The 22463-nt window shown below is 35.0% G+C and overlaps 2 protein-coding genes across 8 annotated transcripts; both read right to left on the bottom strand.

The window, feature by feature from the left end:
- Positions 1–125: 125 nt before the first annotated feature.
- Positions 126–4052, bottom strand: LOC137726387 (uncharacterized). 6 transcript variants are annotated; one of them, XM_068465311.2, is made up of 9 exons: positions 3870–4052; positions 3167–3302; positions 3000–3061; positions 2685–2811; positions 1979–2127; positions 1511–1618; positions 1291–1410; positions 968–1162; positions 126–670 (listed from the first exon to the last, which is right to left on the bottom strand). In XM_068465311.2, the coding sequence occupies exons 2-9, from the start codon at positions 3276–3278 to the stop codon at positions 569–571; spliced, it is 975 nt and encodes a 324-aa protein (XP_068321412.2). In that variant the 5' UTR covers positions 3279–3302; positions 3870–4052; the 3' UTR covers positions 126–568. The 6 variants fall into 6 exon arrangements, with proteins under 6 accessions (XP_068321412.2, XP_088549686.1, XP_088549687.1 ...); XM_088693560.1 differs by having other exon boundaries at positions 3167–3336; positions 3870–4044; XM_088693561.1 differs by having other exon boundaries at positions 3413–4028.
- A 525-nt stretch (positions 4053–4577) lies between these two features.
- Positions 4578–9545, bottom strand: LOC137726363 (homeobox protein SHOOT MERISTEMLESS-like). 2 transcript variants are annotated; one of them, XM_088693557.1, is made up of 4 exons: positions 8868–9545; positions 8018–8282; positions 5129–5373; positions 4578–5007 (listed from the first exon to the last, which is right to left on the bottom strand). In XM_088693557.1, the coding sequence occupies exons 1-4, from the start codon at positions 9294–9296 to the stop codon at positions 4801–4803; spliced, it is 1146 nt and encodes a 381-aa protein (XP_088549683.1). In that variant the 5' UTR covers positions 9297–9545; the 3' UTR covers positions 4578–4800. The 2 variants fall into 2 exon arrangements, with proteins under 2 accessions (XP_088549683.1, XP_088549684.1); XM_088693558.1 differs by lacking the exon at positions 8868–9545 and adding an exon at positions 8508–8644.
- Positions 9546–22463: the final 12918 nt, after the last annotated feature.

Raw genomic sequence — 22463 nt, 5'->3', positions numbered from 1 at the left:
TTTGGTTTGTGTGAGGTGGGCTAAGGAAATTAGTTAATAGGAGCCGTATTTAATTTGAGTGGTCCATATTTACTTATTCTTAGGCTCCAAACAATGAGATCCGAAGAGAATCTCAACTCGTCTACTAAAACAAACAAAGCAACAATCTTGCTTATATAGAATAAGAACAGAATCCAACGTCAACTTTTACATAGCCCTGATAACCCAAGGGAGAAATCCAACCCATTTTCTAAAACTCGATACATTTGCTAAAATGACTGCGAGCCTGCGACCCCAAAAAGTACCATTGCCTTCATAACAGCAAAGGTGTACAACATTTTAACAACTAAGGAATGAATGAATGTCCTCTAAACCTCACTCATATCCAACCACAAAATTTTGAGGTGAAGTTAACCTAAGATAGAATTCAACGTATCAATCACTTAATTTGATCTGCATACTGTAAGAAAAACAACACATTATTTTTTTGGCTAAAACGTTTGCCGTTCTTTTAGCTCCTTCAAAAAACAAAAGCCGGTACCTATATGAGCTATAAGTAATGAAGTGGAGCAGATGAGTAGATACTACGTCAACGGTTGATTGGAGTGTGCATCCGCTTGACAATTTCATTTACAGCTGCTCGGGTCATCACCAGTGTGTCATGCTGCAGGATGCTGTAGACGTTCAAACCCTACAAAAAGTGAGAAACACACATGAGTACTGAGTTCAAACCAAACTTATATGGCAGCTGGTTTCATGTATCTACAAAACTTGAGAATGTTGTTTCCGTTGTTTGCTTCTAGTTCTTGTGAATCAAACATCTTCGACAATGTAAACATTTGTCAATAATTTCTATCTAAGCCATTGCTAATAATATAAGAAGCCCACTAATTTCTAGAACAAAGTGTCTGTGGAATGGCATCTCAGGCTGCATCGAATTTGCTAGCTATAATACAACATTAATTAAGGATCAGAAAGAGCAACTCACAATTGCGGGCAGCACGTTCACATAATGCAAATTTTGTGTAGCCAACTTGAGCTTTTCGGGTAACATTTGTTTACCATCCTCTGTTTTAGTACCATCCACCAGCAAAAATTTCTTGGAGCCCTCCATTTGCTGGACGTAGTTTACAATATTCTTGGTTTTATGCGTGGGGACCTCAAAATCTTCAAAAACCAGAAGCTGTAGTTTCACACAGTTTCACTTGTTAAGTTCCATAAGACAAAACTTTAATTAAAATAATTCAGCCAGACAGCACAACAAAGCAAGGAGATAGAGAGAGAGAGAGAGAGAGAGAGAGAGAGAGTTGCCTTTCCCTCTGCTGCTTGAGCTGTCAGAGCAATCTTTAGTCCTAGACGCCGAACCTTCTTATTCAGCTTAATTTCATGGCTTCGCGGCTTAGGACCATGCATTGTGCATCCTCCTCTGAACTGTTAACACCCATTAAGTCCATTAGCAAAACCACCTTCAAGGCAGAGTTAGAATGAAAATCAGAAAACATGCTAATTTAAAAGCATGATATATCAGTACCTGGGGACCACGTAATGTTCCATGCCTCGCTCGACCAGTACCCTTCTGATTCCATGGCTTTCTCCCAGTCCCACTAACCTCACTAATAGTTTTTGTTGAATGTGTTCCCTGTAGACCAATCAACAAGCATAACCTTTTATCTCATCTTCCCCACATTCACTTTTGTATAGTCTTGCCAGTGGTTCATCATGAATGCTTCCATGGTATGAAAAATCTAAACTTGGATGACAATAATTTCTAAACTTATGACATGTGAAAACAAAATGAAAACCCACCAACATAGTCCCCACCCCCCAAAACCCCCTCCCCTCTCTCTATATGAAAGCCTGTGCACTTCCTAGTGGCACAGTAGCTAGAATATCCTCTTTCTTCATCAAAAACAAAAAATATTACGGCATAGGTTAAATTATGAAAATTTGATGTATTTGAGGTATCAATGCCTAAGTATATACATAGATAAGTAAATACCTGTTGCCGTTTTGCTAGCTGCCATAGGACAACCCGATGAATAATATCCTTCCTAATAGGTACATCGAAAACATCACCAGCCAAAACTGTGAAGCCTTTATCTTCATAATGAAAATTTGTCACTGGAATCACAAGGTCTTGACAGAGCCCTATATTACAGTACACAAAATCAGTAAAACAGTTCTACAGTACACATCCAGTTTTGATAAGTAACATTAATAAACCATACCTACATCTACACGTAAACCAGGTAAAGTAATATGTAAGTGTTACAACAAAGTAACAGTTTCTGCATGCACTGCAAGAATATGCCTACATAAACGTATCTCACTTAGCATAAAAGACAAACGAAAAAACTTTCAATCATACAAGCTACAGGATTGTTCTTGATTTTCACAGAATCATCCACATGTAGATGATATAGAATTCATTGCAGCTATGCTAAAAGTACGATAGATGTCCAAACTGATTTTTACCGAGTGATAAAGATGCAATGTTAGTTTAAATATATGTGTGTACGTGTGTGTATTTTTTATATTCATAGCAGAGATCGGGGACAATACATTTGAACTTATGCCAATTGGTGGAGAAAGAATTCAGCTCAAACCTACTGTATAACAATTAATGCACACGTTTCAATACTTATAATGCTTTTTATAGGTAACATAAATCTCAACACATGCAAAGTTTTGAGCTTTCCTCGTACCTATAGAACGCTCTGATGCAACCACAGGCTTTGCTGACAATAAATTAGAGGGAAAGGCACCTCCACTTGATTCGGGAGTTGGGTTGGAGGTTGAAAGCCTTCGATTTGCTAGAAAAAATGATCCAGGCTATATAGAGATACAATAAAATATGAGTTAATTACTGAGTTGTCACATATACAGAAAGCAAAAACTCCAACAAATCACCTTATTGAGTATATGAAAATTACAATATAGTTTAACTTTCATTATATTCTTTTCTTTTGCCAAAAAAAATCAGGTGTGGAGGAATCTAAATATAATTATGCAAAGAATACCTTGAAAACAGCTGACAATTCTCCAGAAAGTAAGGTATCCCCGGGAGCATGGCCGCAAAAATCTGTTCACGGACCAAAATAAAGGTTGGAAAAAATACTAGTGCTTTCAATTCCTTCCATGGAAGTCAATAACAAACAGCTTACGACAGACATGCACACACCCTTACCGAGAGAAGCACGAAATGATGATGGATATAAATTAGTTGAAGAATCACAGCGGCCTGATGCCAATACAGAACCAAATGAACGCAAAAGCCTTCTGGATACCGACAAAGCCATACCAAATTGTAGTCAACCGGTTATCTACATCCACAAATCAGCTTTCTCAGTCTTCTTACTACAAAAATACATCACTTGGGATCTTAAATTGATGTTTACACTTTACACCAACATAAATTCATCACAGAACTTACTTCGCCGTCGAACTCGGTCTCTCGTTCTCAAATGCACGAATGTAATACTACAGTGTTTCACACTATCACATAATACAGACTATCATTACAAACTATTTTTTTCTTGGAACTTTAACGAAAAACTTCCGATACTATTCACTCTAACGAAAAATCATATTTTTACACTAAAAAATCAATCATGATACTATTCCCTTTACCCTTTATTTTGTTTGTTAAAATTCAAAATTTTCAAATTTTTTTCATTAGTTTTCGTCTTTTTCTTTCCATCTTTATTCGAATGTTTTCGAGGTGTTCGATAAAATGCCCAAAACAAAAAGATAACTTTGGCAGCTGAGGAAAGAGTGACGAACACTAACCTAAATTGTCCAAACAAACCTTCATTTAAATTCAGAATTGAAAACGCATAATAATCAAAAGTGCCCAAAAACCAAAGCGAAGACGAAGAAGAAAGAAGTACGCAATTAGGAAATGCGGTAGGCCATTGATCCTCCAAACGGAGAGTGCTCTCGTCGTGGAAGGAGGGCGAATGCGAGAGAGAGAAAGGTAGCCGGAGGCAGGTCTGGTGCTGCTGCAAGATGTAGACGAAAAACCCCCAATTTCCAAAACCCCAAATTCTGTGTGTTCGGATCGACAAACGAGCAAATATGGGTTAGGCTTATTATTATTTTTACACACGTTTGTTATGGGCTTATAGTTTATGAAGCCCAAGTACTCTTTCCTGAAGGCTGGACTACAAGATTTTATTTTTAAAACTTTAACGAAAAACTTCTGATACTGAACACTTTAACGAAAATTACATTTTGATATTATTCATTTTATTTTTTATTTTATCCTTATCGTTAAAACTCAGTTTTCAAACTTTTTCATTAATTTTTTTTTAATATTTTTTTAATTTTTAAGTAAGTAATTTTCCACACTTTCATAATTTGACAATTAAAAAGTACTTTCACTTCTAAACACTATTATTTAAAATTCCAGTGTTGTTGCCATTTAATATTATGGTTTAACATCACTCTTTACTTGTAAATACGAAGTTTTAAATTTGATATCCACCAACAACGAACTTGAACCATTATTACTAACTCGATGCTTAACCCATTATAGCCTACAAAAGATGGTTTAAAATTTTGACGTCTCCAGAAGCGCCCATTTCAATATCAGAACATTAAGAACCCACTATTTATATTGGTTAACAACTAAATTAAGTCGCATTTTATACTGCATAAATTGTAGGATGCAGGAACACATGCATGATTGTGAGACATTTAATCACAATCCATAGTCAAAAGGAATTAATAGATAAGTTGTTAAGAAATTGCATCGGCGTCCACAATAACACATTTTAAATATATCTAATTAGCAGCATACTAATTGCTTGTCATCTTAATTCAGAGCAATGTGGGAGAGATATCCATGGGAAATGGATTTCCCATGACACTGTCCATGTAGTAGTGACCGGGGTGGCTAGCATCCATCACCACGAACTGCATATCCTCCGTCGGCTTCCAATGCCGCTTCCTTTGGTTAATGAACCAGTTGTTTATCTGCTTTTGGTCCAGCCCCGTTGATTCTGCCAGAGCTAGCTTCTGTGACTCCTGCATCGATAATGTGTACGCACATAATTAACCTACTTCTTGATGGGAAAATGCGAGCATACGTTTATTTCACCTGATTGTATATAGAACGAAAGATGTATATATTTGTATAATAAGATACCGATGGATAAGGCCATTTGTAATGACGGCTCCACCAATCAAGCAGCTGTTGCCTGGCTTCTTTAGGCAGCTTCCCTTTCTTCCTCTTCTTCATGAACTCCTGCTTCAAACTACCCAAATATCCACTGTACTTGCGCAATAGCTGACCTTTAAGCTCCCTGTCTTCCGCTTGCGGATCTATGAAGTTGTTAACATCAACCTCATCTTCAGATGATCCGTTATTCCTATCAATTCCCTCGCCATAACCTAATGACATACAACATGAACACATAATTAAAGTACATCAAGGATTTAAACAGACTTCCTATATCGTAGTTGCAGCCCTCATCACACATAAAAGAGATTAACGTAAATGTTTACATTAGGCAATCTTCCTTCATGCAGTCTCGCTTTATCAATCAAAACGAATTTGATCTCTGTGAAGGGTCACCGACCTCTTACATTGGATCTCTTACGAGGAAAAAAAGGCAACTCAATGATTGAAAGGTCAAAAGTTCCAGCTGGGTTCAAAAAGAACTCATCGGGTCTATCGTTGAGTTCTCATGATAGTTTTATGCATATATATTACTGAAAACATACACTGTTGCTATAAAAACATTTCTGCATTCGATGTAGTATCTCTATTTCCCTTCATTTTTTTATTTTTGTCAAGGTTTTTGTAGAATTATATCCCTAATCATGAGGAATTTATATTCAGCCATCGGAATGAAAGTACTTTTCATGTTCTTGTACAGGTAAAAAGTGTCTGATGTAAATAGGTTCTTACTCTTTTGGAACCTAGGGGCTCTCCTTTTTAGACCCATAGACTTTCTTTTGTCACTCCCAACATCAAATAAATCACAAAGCCATGCAAGCCAACCCTATTCAAAACATATGGGCATGGATCTAGCTTCCTTAATCCTAGTTTGAAATGCAATTACTACCTATCAATTTCATACTAAATAAATCTGTGTTTGGGAGTGTGTAGTCTCCCAAGTTACAAGGAATTCTTGTCCAGAATCCAGATTAGAATAAAGTACTAGCATATCACTAGGATACCACTTAAGGAAAGGATTGATATATAGGCTACCTTCAAAATTAGTTTGATACTGCAATTTCCCAGAAGCAACAGAATAATTTTCACTCAAGCAAGCAAGGCTATCAAGATCAAGGATCGATGAAGTCGCAAGTACAGCTGCTTGACAATGATTAGTTCAAGATTAGTTAGGTTTTGGTTGACAATGTTTAGTTCTAGATTGGTAAGAGTTGGTTAATTACCTCTGCTGCCTCTTCACTTGCTGAATTAATTGGAGTATTGAAATGCATGAAATGTTTCAAGGATTATTTGTAATATCTTTTATGCAATTGAACAACAAGAACCGATTTAAAATTAAAAAAATGTTAAATCAGTATTTCACAATTTGAAATGTTAATTAAATAGATTCATATATTGGGACTGAAGCACCCTTTTTTGCACAACCAAAAGAAACATAGAAGAAATGCATGCTATATTATTGTAATATTTAAGGTGAAAGAGAACACAAACCTTCAAAACTCCACCACGTTTAAAAACTTAATTAAATATATGTTGCCTAAACAAGTTGAGTGCAGAAAACCAGATTACCCTCAGTCCAGCATGCCGTGTGTAACAATAGGGAAATAAAGAGTATACATATGTAAAATTCAAGGAACCAAATAGTCAATCTCTAGCTCATCCCTTTGAGGATCTGTATTAATCTTCATGAATTAGAGCCACCAACTCAGTTGTTTTGGTCCATACAGACTGCCCATGATATGTATCATTGTATTAGGACAACACCATGAGTCAAGCTTACCGCTTACCATTTGGGAGATATTCTCTGTATGTGTAAAAATCCAGGATACCCAACTTATAAGCTAGCTAGTCCTTATAGAATCAATAACTATGTGCAGAAATATATCTAAAGCTTAAATATACATGTTTTGAAATACATTAAAACATCGACGATTTCTAGAACTCGGGTCTATATTTCTATAGTAACCTTAGAACAAGGCAGACTAACATACAAAAGTTTATTTACAGAGTTAACTAATATTCCAAGAGTGTAAAACTAAATACAAATATTTTGTTGTCCCACACAAATTGGCCACTAGGGCTTTAAGAAAAAACCTAATAGTTATGAAACAAAATACAAATATTTTGTTGTCCACACAAATTGGCCACTAGGGTTTTAAGAAAAAACCTAATAGTTATGAAATAGCAGTTACTTTGAGCATTGCTATATATGCACATACACACGCACACACACACACACACACAAGACGGGGGGAAAACGCAAGCCAAACCATTTGTCCTAATATATATACAGTGCGTCAATTTCAACTAGGTAAAACAAGGTGAAGAATTCAAAACAAACCAAACAATCTCGTCCAAAACACACACCGAGAAGAGAATCAAAGCCATATAGTTCTATGTAACGCCAAAGCCATATAGTTCTATGCAACGCCATCGATTTGTCGATATAGCTATAAAATAACATGACTTGCGAGTGTAAACTAGCCAGCTACCACCCTAGTACTAAAACAGTTCTATATATACATAATACATCCCAACGAACAGCAGATATATAATTAAATAAATTGTAGAAGGAACCAATTAATATATCAACCGAAAGACTTTGAAAAGGGAGAACAAAGAAGAACTAATTGGGTACCCACTTTGGAACACATTTGTTAATTAATAAAATAAAACTACAGGATCTTGGAAACGGCTTCCATGCATGGCTGGTTATTATATTGCTTAGCATTAAAATATTCAGATAATAAGAAATAAAGAAAATACTCAAAAGGTCTTCCTATACAGTAAAGAAATTTAAGAAAAAGAAACAGTGATGATATACATACATAGAGAGAGATAATGGTGATGACGAACCTGCAGAATCGGAAGAAGAAGAAAGAGTAAGGGCTTTGAATTGGGACTCGATTCTTTGGAGGAAGATCATGGCTTCCTTGAAGGGTTTAGAGAGTTCTTGCTCATACTTGGTGAGCATCTCGCAGTAGGCCTCCATGAACTGATCCAAAGCTGGATCTTCACCGAGAGATCCTGATCCACTACTACTACTCACCATTTGACCTATTGTCGCCGCCGATGCGCACGCTTCTTCCAGTCTCGACACCACTTCAGGCGGCGCTCCAACCTGCACATCATTGTGTTCAATTAAATACTATTGTTCGAACTCTTTTAAATGATGATGATGAAAACATATGTTTAAACAAGATCAAAACTCAAAGGGCGAAGAGACTTGGACCGTCTTTATCAACAACATAATTACTTAAGTTCCTTGTTAACATAATGAACTCAATGAAGCATGACAAGAACATGATGGTATAGTAGTAGTACTGCATGAACAACTTCATAATACCAAATCTTTCGTTGAGGATGGGCGTTCTGAATCCTACATAGTCCTACCAAAGGAGCTAATATCGGCCAATCCAAATTATTTTAACATAATTTACAATGAGAATATGATTATTAAGATTCTCAGATCTCAACTTCCCAAAGGAACGAAGCTTGGAAACATGAAATATCTATCACTTTCAGGCGCATGTCAACTAATATGTCCTTTCAAGCAAACAAAAATTTAAGAAAAAAAAAAAAAAGGGACAACGAATGGAGAATTGTGGTACTAACTCCTACGTTTGTAGGAATTGAATACCTATTTGGGAGGTCAATATAAATATATATGTGTGTATTTTAATTATATCGATGGTTTAAATTTTACCTTTTGACAGTTGATATAAGAGGCCAAGAGGCGGTGATAGTGAGGATGGGCCATGATCTTAGCCTTGACAGTTGAAGATGAAGAAGAAAAAGAGCTGCCGCCAACACCTTCATTATTGTTGTTGTTGTCCATGAAATAGGAGGCGGCAGCTGGGTTGTGGAGAATGAAGGAGGAGCCGCCGCTTGTGTTATGCCGGTCGTGATGGTTGTTGGACGGAGGCAACTGGGGAAGCTGGTGAAGCTGATGAGTCGTACTAGTATTGTGTGCATCTGCATAAGGATTAGGGTTCATATGTTGATGATGATGATGGTGAGAGTGATCAGCATGATGTGATGAAGTCATTAGAGGCATCATCATCATTCCTCCTCCATTACTGCTGCTTTCTCCAAAAGCCATCATACTACAGGTGCCATTGGAACCACCTTCCATTCTCTCTCTCACTAGATCTCTTGCTATATCCTATCCCTCACAAATTAACTTTGTTACCTAGTCCTTCCTACTAGTTTCGTTCACTTGGCTTTGCTACAAATCATTTCTCTCTCTCTCTCTCCCCCCCCCCCCCCCCCCCCCCACTCTCTTCTCTTTCTAGGTTAAAATGTTTTTATTTTCTCTGTCCTACGTAATAATGTTATACATGCATAAATATGTGGATCTGATCCTGAACGATATCACTCCTCCAAAGAAAGAGAGGGCTCTCCCGGGTTTTATGCTACAAACTTTGAGCAGGCTCTTAACAGGGAAATCCTAAGCAGTGAGTGAGAGTGAAAGTGGTGGAGGATGGTGGGTCAGTAGTTTAATTATGATAGGCCATCTCCAACTGATGATTGGTTAGAGAGCTTATTTTAGCCCTATGGTCTTTCAAAAAATTAATATTTTAATGAATAGTACATAATTATATTTGCTTCCATCTCCAACTAAGAGCCAAAGAGTCATAGGGCTTGTTTTAACCCTGTCACAAAAAACCGTCTCTAATCCAATATCAAAAGGCCATAAGACCAAATATAATTTATCATTTAAATTTAAAAACTACAACAGTTTAAATTTAAAAACAACAACTTATATTTAAAAAATACAACTTAAATTTAAAAACGACAAATTAAATTTAAAAACTACAAATTAAATTTGAAAGCAACATTAACTTAAATTTAAAAACTACAACAACTTAAATTTAATATCGATAATCAATATCATCTTCATCATCAGTCATTGTAGGAGTATAGTCAAAGGTAAACAACTGTCGTCGGGTCATAATTTCTTATTTTTTCTATCAAAATAGGCCTTACTCATTAGAGTGTAATTCGAAGTGTTCATTTCTATATTCTTATCATCCATCTCTTCTTATATTTGTTTGTCTTGTAATTTATCCCTACGGTTCTTTTCCTATTAAGCGCAATGAGGCCGCCACTTCGTGTTGAGCGGCGTAATCATCATTTGCCTTACTCTTTTCCTTCAACCTTTGTGCTTTGTTTCGTCCCATAGCCTTAAGTATGGAACCTTCACCCGAAGACGGATTTTCTACCATTGTTTGTTGAATGGTAAGAGATCCATCTTCATCCATATCTGCAGCTGAGGATGCAATTTCGAACACCGACGTAGGACCTACTCTATGTTGAGGTGGATCTTCAAATAACACCCACCCTTTACAAATTTCTCAACAACTGTGAAACTGAAAGGGTTTCGAGCTACCTTCCATATACAATTCCTCCGCTTGGCCTACCTAGAAAAATTAATTACAAAAATTAAAGGAAATTAAATGTATTTACAAATATTAAAGGAAAGTAATTCATGAAATTAAATGTAATATAATTAAATATTTAAAATAAATTGTGAAAATACTTACTTCGTCGTAATAGTTAGCGCCACTTTCATGTCTACTTGCGACTGTTAATAGTGCTTGATGCCATTTGTTCAAACTTGGGTGAAGATGTTTCTTCCATCTTGAAAAACAACTCTCGTGGTTTCAGACATTCAGCAGAGCGGTGCTTTCGTAGAACTCTTAATATTTTTTAGACACACGAATCCAAACACCTTTACTTATTTGAGAACTCCTCCTCACACTATCTTCCGACACCCATCTATAAGCCCTGCAAAGAGCTTCATCTTCTTTTCAGGTCCAAACCCTACCTTTTATTGCAGACAAGGCCATTTGAAATTTATTTAAATAATTGAAGGAAATATTTTTGAAAGAGGTAAGAAAATATGAGAATTGAAATGGTGAAAAATTTGCGAGGAATGGTGAATGAATGGTTTAGGTATTTATAAGAAAAAAATTTAGAATTTTTAAGAATTTTTTTTAAAAAATTGGCCCAAAAAATTGAATCCAACAGTAACAAAGGCCAACTAAATGTTGGATTCAAATTTTTGTCCGATAGAACCGATACTATTAGAAGCATTGCTTTCGATTATAACCGACACCAGTAAAAAAATTCCAGTAAGCCTAGGGCTAGTTGGCAAGATGTGGTCAGCCCTTTCGGTCATTTCAGATTTTGTGGGGTACACGAGCGCTCTGATCTGACCCTTGGTTGGAGATGATTTTTAGACTATTTTTGACTTTCCGACCTTCTTGACCTTTCGGTTGGGATGACCTTAATGTTTTTTCTTCGTTTGTTGGGTCTGCCAAAGCCTGCCTCAGATTTCCTTCGCAAAATTCTTGTTTTATCTCTCTCTCTCCCTACACATGCGTTTTACTCCTCACAGACATACAGAAGCAGATACAATACTCTCTCTCTCTCTCTCTCTCTCTAATATGTAGGGTTATGCAACAGGAACAAATAAAGGGGCGGTGGTTCATAAAGGCTAAAAAAAAATTTGAGGATTCACAGTAAAATTCATTTGTAATATAGAAAGTAGTTTAGTTATTTATAAGTAGGTAAAGAGTTTTTCCTTTTTTTTTAGTTTGAAAGTGTAACAAATTTTCAAGTTAACATATGGATAATATAAATCAAGTGACATGGAACATGTATTGTGACATCCCACATCGCCTAGGGGAGTGATCCTTATATGTATATTCTCATCTTTACCTAGCACGAGGCCTTTTGGGAGCTCACTGGCTTCGGGTTCCATGGGAACTCCGAAGTTAAACGAGTAGCGCGCGAGAGCATTCCCAGGATGGGTGACCGATCGGGAAGTTCTCGTCTGAGTTCCCAGAAACAAAACCGTGAGGGCGTAGTCGGGACCCAAAACGGACAATATCATGCTACGGTGGTGGAGCGGGCCCGGGAAGTGATCCGTCCCGGGGCGGGATGTGACAATTTGGTATCAGAGCCTAACCCTGGTCGTGGTGTGCCGACGAGGACGTCGGACCCCTAAGGGGGGTGGATTGTGACATCCCACATCGCCCAGGGTAGTGATCCTTATATGTATATTCCCATCTTTACCTAGCACGAGGCCTTTTGGGAGCTCACTGGTTTCAGGTTCCATGGGAACTCCGAAGTTAAACGATTAGCGCGCGAGAGCATTCCCAGGATGGGTGACCCATCAGGAAGTTCTCGTCTGAGTTCCCAGAAAAAAAACCGTGAGGGCGTAGTCGGGGCCCAAAGCGGACAATATCATGCTACGATGGTGGAGCGGGCCCGGGAAGTGATCCGTCCCGAGCCGGGATGTGACATGTATGACCGTGAGGCTTCATGTATAAGATAACCTATTCTGATACGATAAAAATAAATTATTACAAAAATTAATTAACAAAATAAAAAATAACCTAATCATTTATAAACAAATACAAAATTTATTCATAATCTCAAAACACTCAGCTGGTTATTTTTCTTTCTTAGGGTAATACAAACTCATTTGGTTATTAAGATAGTTGTGTGAACGTGAATAACAATAACAAATAATAAAAATATGGTAGATGACGTAGAGATAGGAGGGGATGGTAACTGAGGAGAGGAGAAAATCTATTACTCTCCCTCTATCACACTCTGTGTGTCGTGTGATGCAAAGCTTTACCTTCCCGATGAAAACTCTCGCCCTCTTTTCTTGCACTGCCACTGATGCGCTGCCATTACTGGCAAAGAATTAATAGAGAAGGGAGAGACCCAACGATCGATCAAATCGAGCGAAGAGCCAAACGGGACACCTAATGGCTAATAGTATATATATGTATGAACTCACACGGATGGAAATATTTTACACTAGGAAAATAAAAATTGTAGAGAGAGGGAAATTGGAATCACTACTGCTAGGTCTAGCTTTCTCTCTCTACTGTAGCCTTTGCTGCCTTTTTCTTGGTTACTACTGGAGCTTGATTGCAATCTGTCCACTCATTTAATATTCGCACTTCTGCTCGTTGTCCTCTTCTTCTTCCCCTTACGGCCCAACGCCAACACAATTAGCCATCATGATCAAATTAAAATAGTAAATATTTAATAAAGAACATGTCTTATCATGCAATATATATGGGCATATTTTAATTTAGTTTGTCATGTGCTTGTCACCTACCAAAGTACCGATGCTCGTGCCAAATCGGACACCCATATGCGTCTAGAATGTGTTGATGTTGCCATTTTCTTTTCTCCTGGACACTTCTTTATACAAAGTCATTTCTCTTTGCACTGCTCAATCACAAGTTGAAATGGATTAACTTGTGATAAAGAAACCATCAAGAATAATTAATGAACAAGTGCTTGCACATTCTCAATATATTCACGTAGTATGCTTTTTTTAGAGTGACATTTACTATTTTATTAACCTCTTTGATATTTTATTTGAATAATAATTATCTAATGCACTTACATTTATGCATAATAACAGAAGTTAATAGTATAATAGAACTGTCACGATGTCATATATATATATATATATGTATTCAAGGTTAGTCTATAATAACTATGTCAACTTGTTTTATAAAACCTTGTCATCATTATTTTATCACAAGTGAAATTATCACTCTAAGCTACATTAAGCGAAAAGGGAAATTGAATTCGATATGCTGTGGGTTGAAGAGAAATGTTTTATTCACTATGACAAACACTTTCAACTTATTCATTATTGTGTAACCTTACAATAAAATTTTGACAATTACAATCTAACATTATATTTCTTGTAATTAAGACATTGAATTAAGTTGACACTTAAGCCTTTCACGTGAAAGTTGTAGGGCCAATAATGGTAACGATGATTGGGTATTTCAGACGTCCACTAACAAAATCTAAAATGTCTATACTGCAACAAGATGACCACCTTGTTATAGTCTGAATTATAACATACGATGAAACTCAACCTCATCTTGTAACAATTTTCTGGTAAAATTTGAAGGGGGATCAATATCTAAATTATTTTGTTAATTTTATTGAATTAAATTGTATTCCAATACCCTTGGATAAAGACACCATGAATTTGGTTTCTCATTAAATTAAATGGTATTCCAATACCCTTTAAAAAAAAAACACCATAAATTTTTCTCATTGTTAAGTAATGCTCTATACCAATACCCTTGTCAAATTCACAGTTGTGTATTCATATCAATCTTCTTAGTCACTATGAAACCCTTTGCTGTATTTGGTCAAATGCGCTTGCGTATCTCCTTCAATTATATAATACTTATGAATAATGTTAGAAATATTAAATTTGCAAAATGATAATGTGTCACCAATAAAAAAATAAACATTAGATAATAATTCAATTATCAACTTCTATATCATTTACTTTATAAAATTTATCATACACATTTAATCTCTCTATTAATACCTAATATCTATATATACATATGACTTATGTACAACTTTTTTCTTTTCTCTTGCATTACCTAATTAATATTTATATAGACGAATGACTTATGTACAACTTTTTTCTTCTTTCCTCCTTTTGATGCTAAGAAAATGCGTTCTTGATTCTTGGTAAACGTATTTAGAATTTTAGACGATACCATCTCAAGGAAATTAAGAAATGCTTGGAGAGAGTTTTTTTTTTTAAAGTCTTCTTGGATTTGGTTCGAGTGAAAATTAACTGACAAAATATTTTTCCTAAGCAGTATATGTATATAATGTCATATTCAACTGAAGGAAGGTCAAAAGGCTCCATTTAACCCTATAGCTTTCAAATAAATTAATATTTTAATTAATAATAACATGTCATATTTCTTACCATCTCTAACTAAGGGACTATAGGCCAAACATAATTTATTATTTTAATTGAATTAATATGATTACTAAATTAAACGAGAAGTGTTATTGACACTCCAAAAATCTCATTCTACACTCCTCACAAGTGTATTTTTCTTTCCAAATATAAAAAGTTTGGAGTGTAGAATGAGATTTTTGGAGTGTCTATAACAATTCCCTATATTACCTCAAAAAAATTTCGGGATGGAATGTCAATAATTTTTTGAGATGGAATCTCAATAATTTTACGTCTGGGATTTGAGTGTCATGTGTCGATATGTGAGTAATTTTGCAGATTTTTAGTCGATAAGAAATCTCAATAATGTTACGTCTTGGATTTCGAGTGTCACGTATCGATATGTGAGTAACTTTGGAGATTTATTATCAATAGGGAATCTCAATAATTTTACGTCTCATATTTTGAATACCATGTGTCGATATGTGAGTAACTTTGCACATTTCTTGTCGATAAGGAATCTAAATAATTTTACATCTCGGATTTCGATTGTCACTTGTCGATATGTGAGTAACTCTCCAGATTTCTTGTCGATATGTAATCTCAATAATTTTTTCGGATAGCATTTTGAGTGCCAAGTGTCGAGGTGTAATTGGTTGTGAAAATTTTAGATAGGATTTTTATCTGCATGGCACTTCTTATCTCTTCAACTTCCAATGTCCATAAATAGGATAGATGTTGGCCTATAATTCACACAACTTCAGCTTTGCCCTCTCCAATATTTCTTTCAATTCAATCTTTTTCAATTCAAGTTTGCAATGAATTCAAACTTTAGATCATCTTCGGATTCCAATTAGCGGTCTTCATCCAATTCGGAATTGGAAGATAAATGGGTGCAGATGAGACGAGAAGATGAGGAGTCTGATGAAGAAGATGAAGCATGGTGCAACACATTATATATGGCAGTCATGGTTGAAGTTATGGCATGTGAGGCAACTGAATAACAACCTCAATAGGGTGGCTCTGTTGCTAGTCGTGGTTACAAGCCACGAAATAGAGAGATGGCGCATGAGAATCTGATGAACAACTACTTCAACACCAACTTGGTGGACACTAAAAAAGATTTTAGACGTCACTTCCGGATGAGATGTCATGTCTTCGAGTGTTTACTTCATGATGTCTAACATATCAATCCATACTTTTGACAGAAACTGGATAGAGTAGGCCACCCTGGTTTATCACCTCATCAGAAGGTTATTATTGCACTCCAAATGCTAGCCTATACCTCTCTAGCTGATGCGATGGATTATAGATATGGTATGTCTGAGTATGTCACACAGTTGTTCAACTTTACAAAGATGAGTACCTTTGTGAACCAAATCAAGCAAATATGGATCAGCTCATTCGCAAAGCTGAAGACCGTGGCTTTCCAAGCATGATAGGGTCATTAGATTGCATGCATTAGTAGTGGAAGAACTGTCCCACCGGATGGCAATGAGACTTTAGCGGAAGATCGAGAAAGTCACAAACAAGTACCTACAATAGGATATTGTTGCACATCTTTGGATGAAAATAAGCATGGAATAGGCGTTTAAGTTTTATGCTGTTAAATAGTTTATTTTTTTGTTAATGTTGTTTAAGTTTGAACAAATTCCCCATGTGGTACTAGGGTGGATATTGTGTTCTTTAATGTTATATAAGATTGTTTAATATTGTTTAATGTTGGTTAATGGCTTAGGTAGTCATTGGGTTTGAATTGTTTAGGTCGCCCCGAGCTAGTTGGTTGGCTGGATTGGGCCAGCCGATTGGCCTAATTTGGTATTTTTGGCCCAATGAAACCCATGAGCCATTTGGCTTAATTCTCAATTAGAGTCGATTTTTGTATCATTTCGATTTATTTTTAGCTTTATAATCCGCTGATCGGATCGGTTGAAGATGATGTAAAATCTCTCACTCCATCTCGTTTATTATTAGTCAGAGTCATAGCATGCAATGCGTAATTATTCGGCATGAAGAAAAGTTGATTTTGCTGCATCTAATAAAAATAAAGCTGGTAAAGCTGGTGGGACAGTCCGAATATCTCTTCCTCAGTTCTCTCTCTATCTCTAGGCCTCTTTGCCTTTACATGTACGTAATTGATCTAGGTTCTATTTTTCTCTCTCCCATTAAAGTTGGTAGCTGTATGTATTCCTACGGAGCTTCACTCCTCTCCGCTCCCATGGAGTCTGGACACAGCAGAAAGACAAAAGAGCTCCAATCGATGAAGAACAAATTGTCTCCATTTCATTGTTTACTGTGTATTATATTATATATATCGTATATTTGTTTATTTAATCTGTATTGTTATTGTATGTATTTCCTTTGCAGTGTTTACTTAATTTTGTTTACAGAAAGAATAAGCAGGTCATAATCTAGAAATCTCGAGTATCTTCAATGATTTGTTAATCTCAACTCCACCATGGAGGCAGGTTGTTGATAGGTTTTTTTTCTCTCTCTTAAATAACGAGTTGGTGAAGCTTGTTGGACTTTCTTAATCAGAAAAATCCTCCAATCTCTATTAACCAGATAGATACGAGTCATATGACGCAAAAGGGTGATCATATGGTCATATAGTTGGTAGATTTCTTATAATTCTTATTCTGCAACTTCTAGCAACTTAAGCTCAACTTATTTATCAGAATAAGCTTCTTGTGCTTTCGTCAAATGTATAAAAATAGGAAAATGTTACGGTATATTGAGTAAAAAAAATAGTACTGGTATCTTTGTTTTAATAAAATTACATAGGACAAATTTGATTATTCAAACGTTACGTGATAATAGTGAGGTTAAGTAACAATTTGGTTTATTAATTATACTACCAATGTTAATTATTACATCATAAATTACCCTATAAGCGTAAATTATTATTCATGCAAGTTCTAGAATACCATATCATTTTATTTAATAACACAAAATGACATTATTATTATATTACAAGATTGTGGATGTCATATTACTCTATCATGCAAAAATGTTATGCTTGAACATAATTACATTACAAAAACCTTATTTGATTGAAAAATACAAGTACTTTTTCTTTTAAAAGGTCCCCGTAGACTAACCACAGAAAGAATAAGCCTCTTTTTTAAATTTACATCTCTGAACGAATGAACGGTGCCTGCCAATTTAACAAGGGCCCCGATGAAAAAAGAAAAAAGAGGAAGGAAAAAATAGAGAAGTGGATTACCAAAATCTTGCAAGAATATAGACAAATTAGTTGGATAAATAATTTAAAATTATGTACACTAGACAAGACGATCGTTTGCAGAAGTGGGGTCCAAAATCTCGTGATAGATATCCCGTACTAAATAAATCAACTCAGTTAAGATATAGAGACTGACAATATTCCAAACAAAAATATTAGGAATCTAAAGACAAATCAACCTGAAACTGATTAAATTGGAATACTATTTGTTTTTAGGAATCTAAAGACAAATCAACCTGAAACTGATTAAATTGGAATACTATTTGTTTTTTTTTTCCTGGTGTGGTGTTCTGGGGAGAGAGAAACAGAGTTCAGAGATTGAAAAATGGGACATTTGATTTGTAAGCAGGCAGCAAGGTACTTGGATTTTGGTTAGGGTTTAGAATTACGGTTAGGTGGCTGTAGGGTTAGGGTTAGCGTTAGGGTTTTGAAATGGGGTGAGAGAATAGGAGGATCATAGCACGCGAATCCGTCACAAATCGTGGGAACAGAAAGAGTAAGTAAAGATATAAAGTTACAGATACGTCACTGGTGTGAACCGAGAAGTTTCAAAGCGTGAAGGGTTTGAAGACTTGGATTAGGATCCTCTCCTGAGCTAAGGACGAGGATCCTCATGATCAAGGAATGTAGACCGTTAAATGAAAATTCAACGGTTATAATTATTATAACTTTAAAGGAATTCGTTTGTTTGTAGATGTTAGATTTTCATTTAACGACCCACACTCTTTAATCAAGAGAATCCTCATCTTTAGCTCAGAAGAGGATTCTGCTCCTGAAGACTTGAAGTGGAAGTGTGTAGGTGTAGGTGGGAGGGAGAGAGTTTATAGAAGGATAGGCCTAGGCTCTTTGCAAAAAAGAAATTTTTCCAACGGATCCTCTTCGGATCGTTTTAGTGAGGATCTTGATGTTCGAAAATCTTCTCTGTTCATCATATATCGTGCTCTTAATTTTTATTAAGTACTGTTTGTATTTAATTTTAAATAAAAATATTTAAAAAAATTTATAATCTCATGATGTATGATGAACATATAAAATTCTTGAATCTTCGGAATCCTCATAAAGAGGATCCAGGTTCGAAATTTTTCACACTTGAATTTTTATTTTAAGTATTTAACTACATTTATTATGGCAATTAAATGTCCTAGATTGTGTTTTTGGTTACACTAAAAAATCTCTCATCGCAAACAAAGCTTATCTGACATGCACTTTACGTCCTGTCCATCAACAGTTGAATGATAGAATTATATCAGATATATTCTAGAAGGCATAAAATAAAATATATTTTAAAGGCCAAATTTAAGACTTTTATTCTTGTCAGCAAATTTAAAACATTTTTTCTTGTCAACAGATTTAAAACTTTTGCTAGGATCAGGATAATAGTGATCTGTGAACGACATATTATCACTTGGATAAACAATTACACTGCTATATTATTATTATTATTTTTATCAAAGGCAATTTATTATGGATTATATAGAAAGAAGTTAAGGATTATTCACTTTAAAAAAAAAATTAAATCAGCAAGCTTGAGCTTAGCTAATCTTGTTAAAGTCGTGTTGTATTTTTATTTTGAGTATAGTTGGTAAACCAGTTTTTTAGATTATATTTACAAAATATATAATTAGTCACCAATCTAATTTAAACACGTTAATCAATATTTAAGTAATAATTTAATCATAAAAAATTACTCATATATTTTACAAAAATATAATTTAAAAAAATAATCTCTTTAACATTATCTTTTTATTTTCAAAAGTTTTATCAATGAAAAAAATACATTTTTGATGTCATGATGCTGCATGTTTTTAGTACCACTATTTTCATTGATTTATGTTATCTTATATTTCTTATATTTCTTATATCTGAAAAATCATCAATATCTATCTCATGTTAATCTTTTTCAGTTTTAAGCCAAACCCAACCCAACCGAAGCGACCTTTTTTGTATTGCTTATGCTTCTTTTACTTTAATTTTCGTTTTTGTTTCCCAACAAAGAAAAAAGATTACATGATACTTTGTTGCACTAGAAGTAGCAAGCCGATAAAAAAAATGAACTTTAACGAAAAGTTCCACGTACTGTTTATTTTAACGAAAAATCACATTTTTACACTAAAAAATCAATCATGATACTATTCATTTTATCCTTCATTTTGTCCTTATCATTAAAGCTCAAAATTTTCAAGCATTTTCATTAGTTTTCCTATAAAAAAAAATCATTTGAGAATAATATTGAGTAATTAGCAGGAATGATTGTTATTTGATATTTCATGTGGAAATGATCAGTTTTAATAATAACGATAAATTGATCGTATACGGATGACTTAATAATAGTATACAAGGACTACTCAATTATGATGTAATCATTTCTGAAACTAATTGTCAAAAAATGATTATTCTTACTAATTGCACAATAATATTTGTCGTATTATAGTAAGCATGTTCTTCGGTTGTTTGATCCGGGTTGGCTGAATAGAACCTCGCCCTTTGGCTCTATATGGCGAAAGTCGTTTAGCAAAGAATCTTCACAAAGAGTCCAATTGTCACACACACACACACACACATATGGCAAAATGGAAACAATGATGATGGTACCGTAGAGTCTCATTGTGAGCTGGCCTAAGAACTAAAGTGAAAGAGTGAATGATGCAAATACGAAGATCAGAAGATGCCTGGCAAGAGCTTGAAACTCGCTCGTTCAAAGCATTTCCTTTTACACTCAAAATTTCGAATATGAATTCAATTCTCTCTATCTCAATCTCCTGTATAGAAAAAGGAAATTATAGAGATGCATGTATAGTAAAGGAAGGAAAGATTTTATTTGCACTTATGAAAGGGTAAAAGTTTAATTAAAATGGGTGTAATCTTAGCAGTTTAATCTCTAAATGCAAATATAAACGTGGGGGGATGATGAGATAATCGACATCGCGAGGTAGTTCTTCTGTGCGTATAATTCCCAAACTTGTATATTTGCAGAGAAATTCCACACTATTTTTATTTAATTTTCAAGATATATATCCCTCCAACATGTTCCCCAAAGGACATGTATTACTTTGTCAATGCATATCCAGTCAGTCAAGGATGACAATTCCATCCAATGAGGTTGATATGTTGATTCACATGGTACAACCGAGTTGTAGGCTGTAGCTAGCTAGCTGCATTAACAGTCTACCCGAGTAGATATTTATAAATTACGTTGCACATATTGTAATTGTTCTTTTTGGTTCTATGTTCTTCTGCATGTTGTTCCCGAAAATGCAGCCTTCCAGCTTCTTCTTTTTTATTGTCTCGTTTCGATAACTTTTTTCCCTTATTTTCCCAATCAAGGACTTGGTTTTTTAGGCCTTGCTTTTGCCAAAGCTGTCGTTGTAGGACATTGAGGAATCTACGTTGTATATAAAAATTCACTTCTTAGTATAATGTTTTGAATCCAATGATTGAGAAAAGAGAATAAAAATTATTGAATACTAATAACGAATAGATGTGCGTGATATACCTCTCGTATTCTAAATTATATAATTATAGTTTAATATTGTGCTGGATACATTTAAAAATTGCTTGAAAATGAATTACTAGTATTTAAGTCTATTAGTTGGAATTTCGTGTTACTATACAAAATTGAACAATAAACGCCCATAAAAATCATGTTTTTACAACATAGAACTTACTCTCAATCATAAAAGAAAAAGAAAACATTGAAATATATAAAAGGTTGGGTACAACGAAATGAAATATACACATAATTGATTTTGACAAAAGAATATTACCATTGTTCAACATAAACAAAGCTTATAATGTATATTCCATCAGGAGATAACTCCCAGCCAACTAGAAAGAGGTCATTTGCTTTTCTACTTTGAAGTTATCTTATCATGTTTTCCCTTTGTGGTGCCTCTTTGCTCCCATTAAGCTTTGCTTCCTGCACTTGGAACTGGTATTAATCAACCTTAACATTAATCTTAAATTTGTCGATAATTAGTTTAGTAGAAACATTATGTGGGATATAGAAGGGGGAGGCTTTTTGGTAATGATTGGAGTTAGAGATTAGATTCTTAAATCTTAAAAGGGTTTGTTGAGTGTTTTCGCTCTTTTGAAGTAGAGAGACTCGTTTCTCATCTATTCATCAACTTAATAAGTGATTGCTAGTCAAATAATTCACTTTGTGAACACGTAATAAACATTTATCAATCGATTAACATCATTGACATTACGTATCGGTTGCAAATTTGCGACAGAGAATCTCACCTTTTGAAGACCTTTAACTAATATTATTAGGGGACCAAACCTCTTATCGTGCA

Source organism: Pyrus communis, chromosome 5, assembly GCF_041283825.1.
Source record: "Pyrus communis isolate YQ-2024b chromosome 5, ASM4128382v1, whole genome shotgun sequence".
Classification (NCBI taxonomy): domain Eukaryota; kingdom Viridiplantae; phylum Streptophyta; class Magnoliopsida; order Rosales; family Rosaceae; genus Pyrus; species Pyrus communis.
The sequence above is the reverse complement of the archived record's forward strand: the minus strand, read 5'-3'. Positions and strand labels throughout refer to the sequence as shown.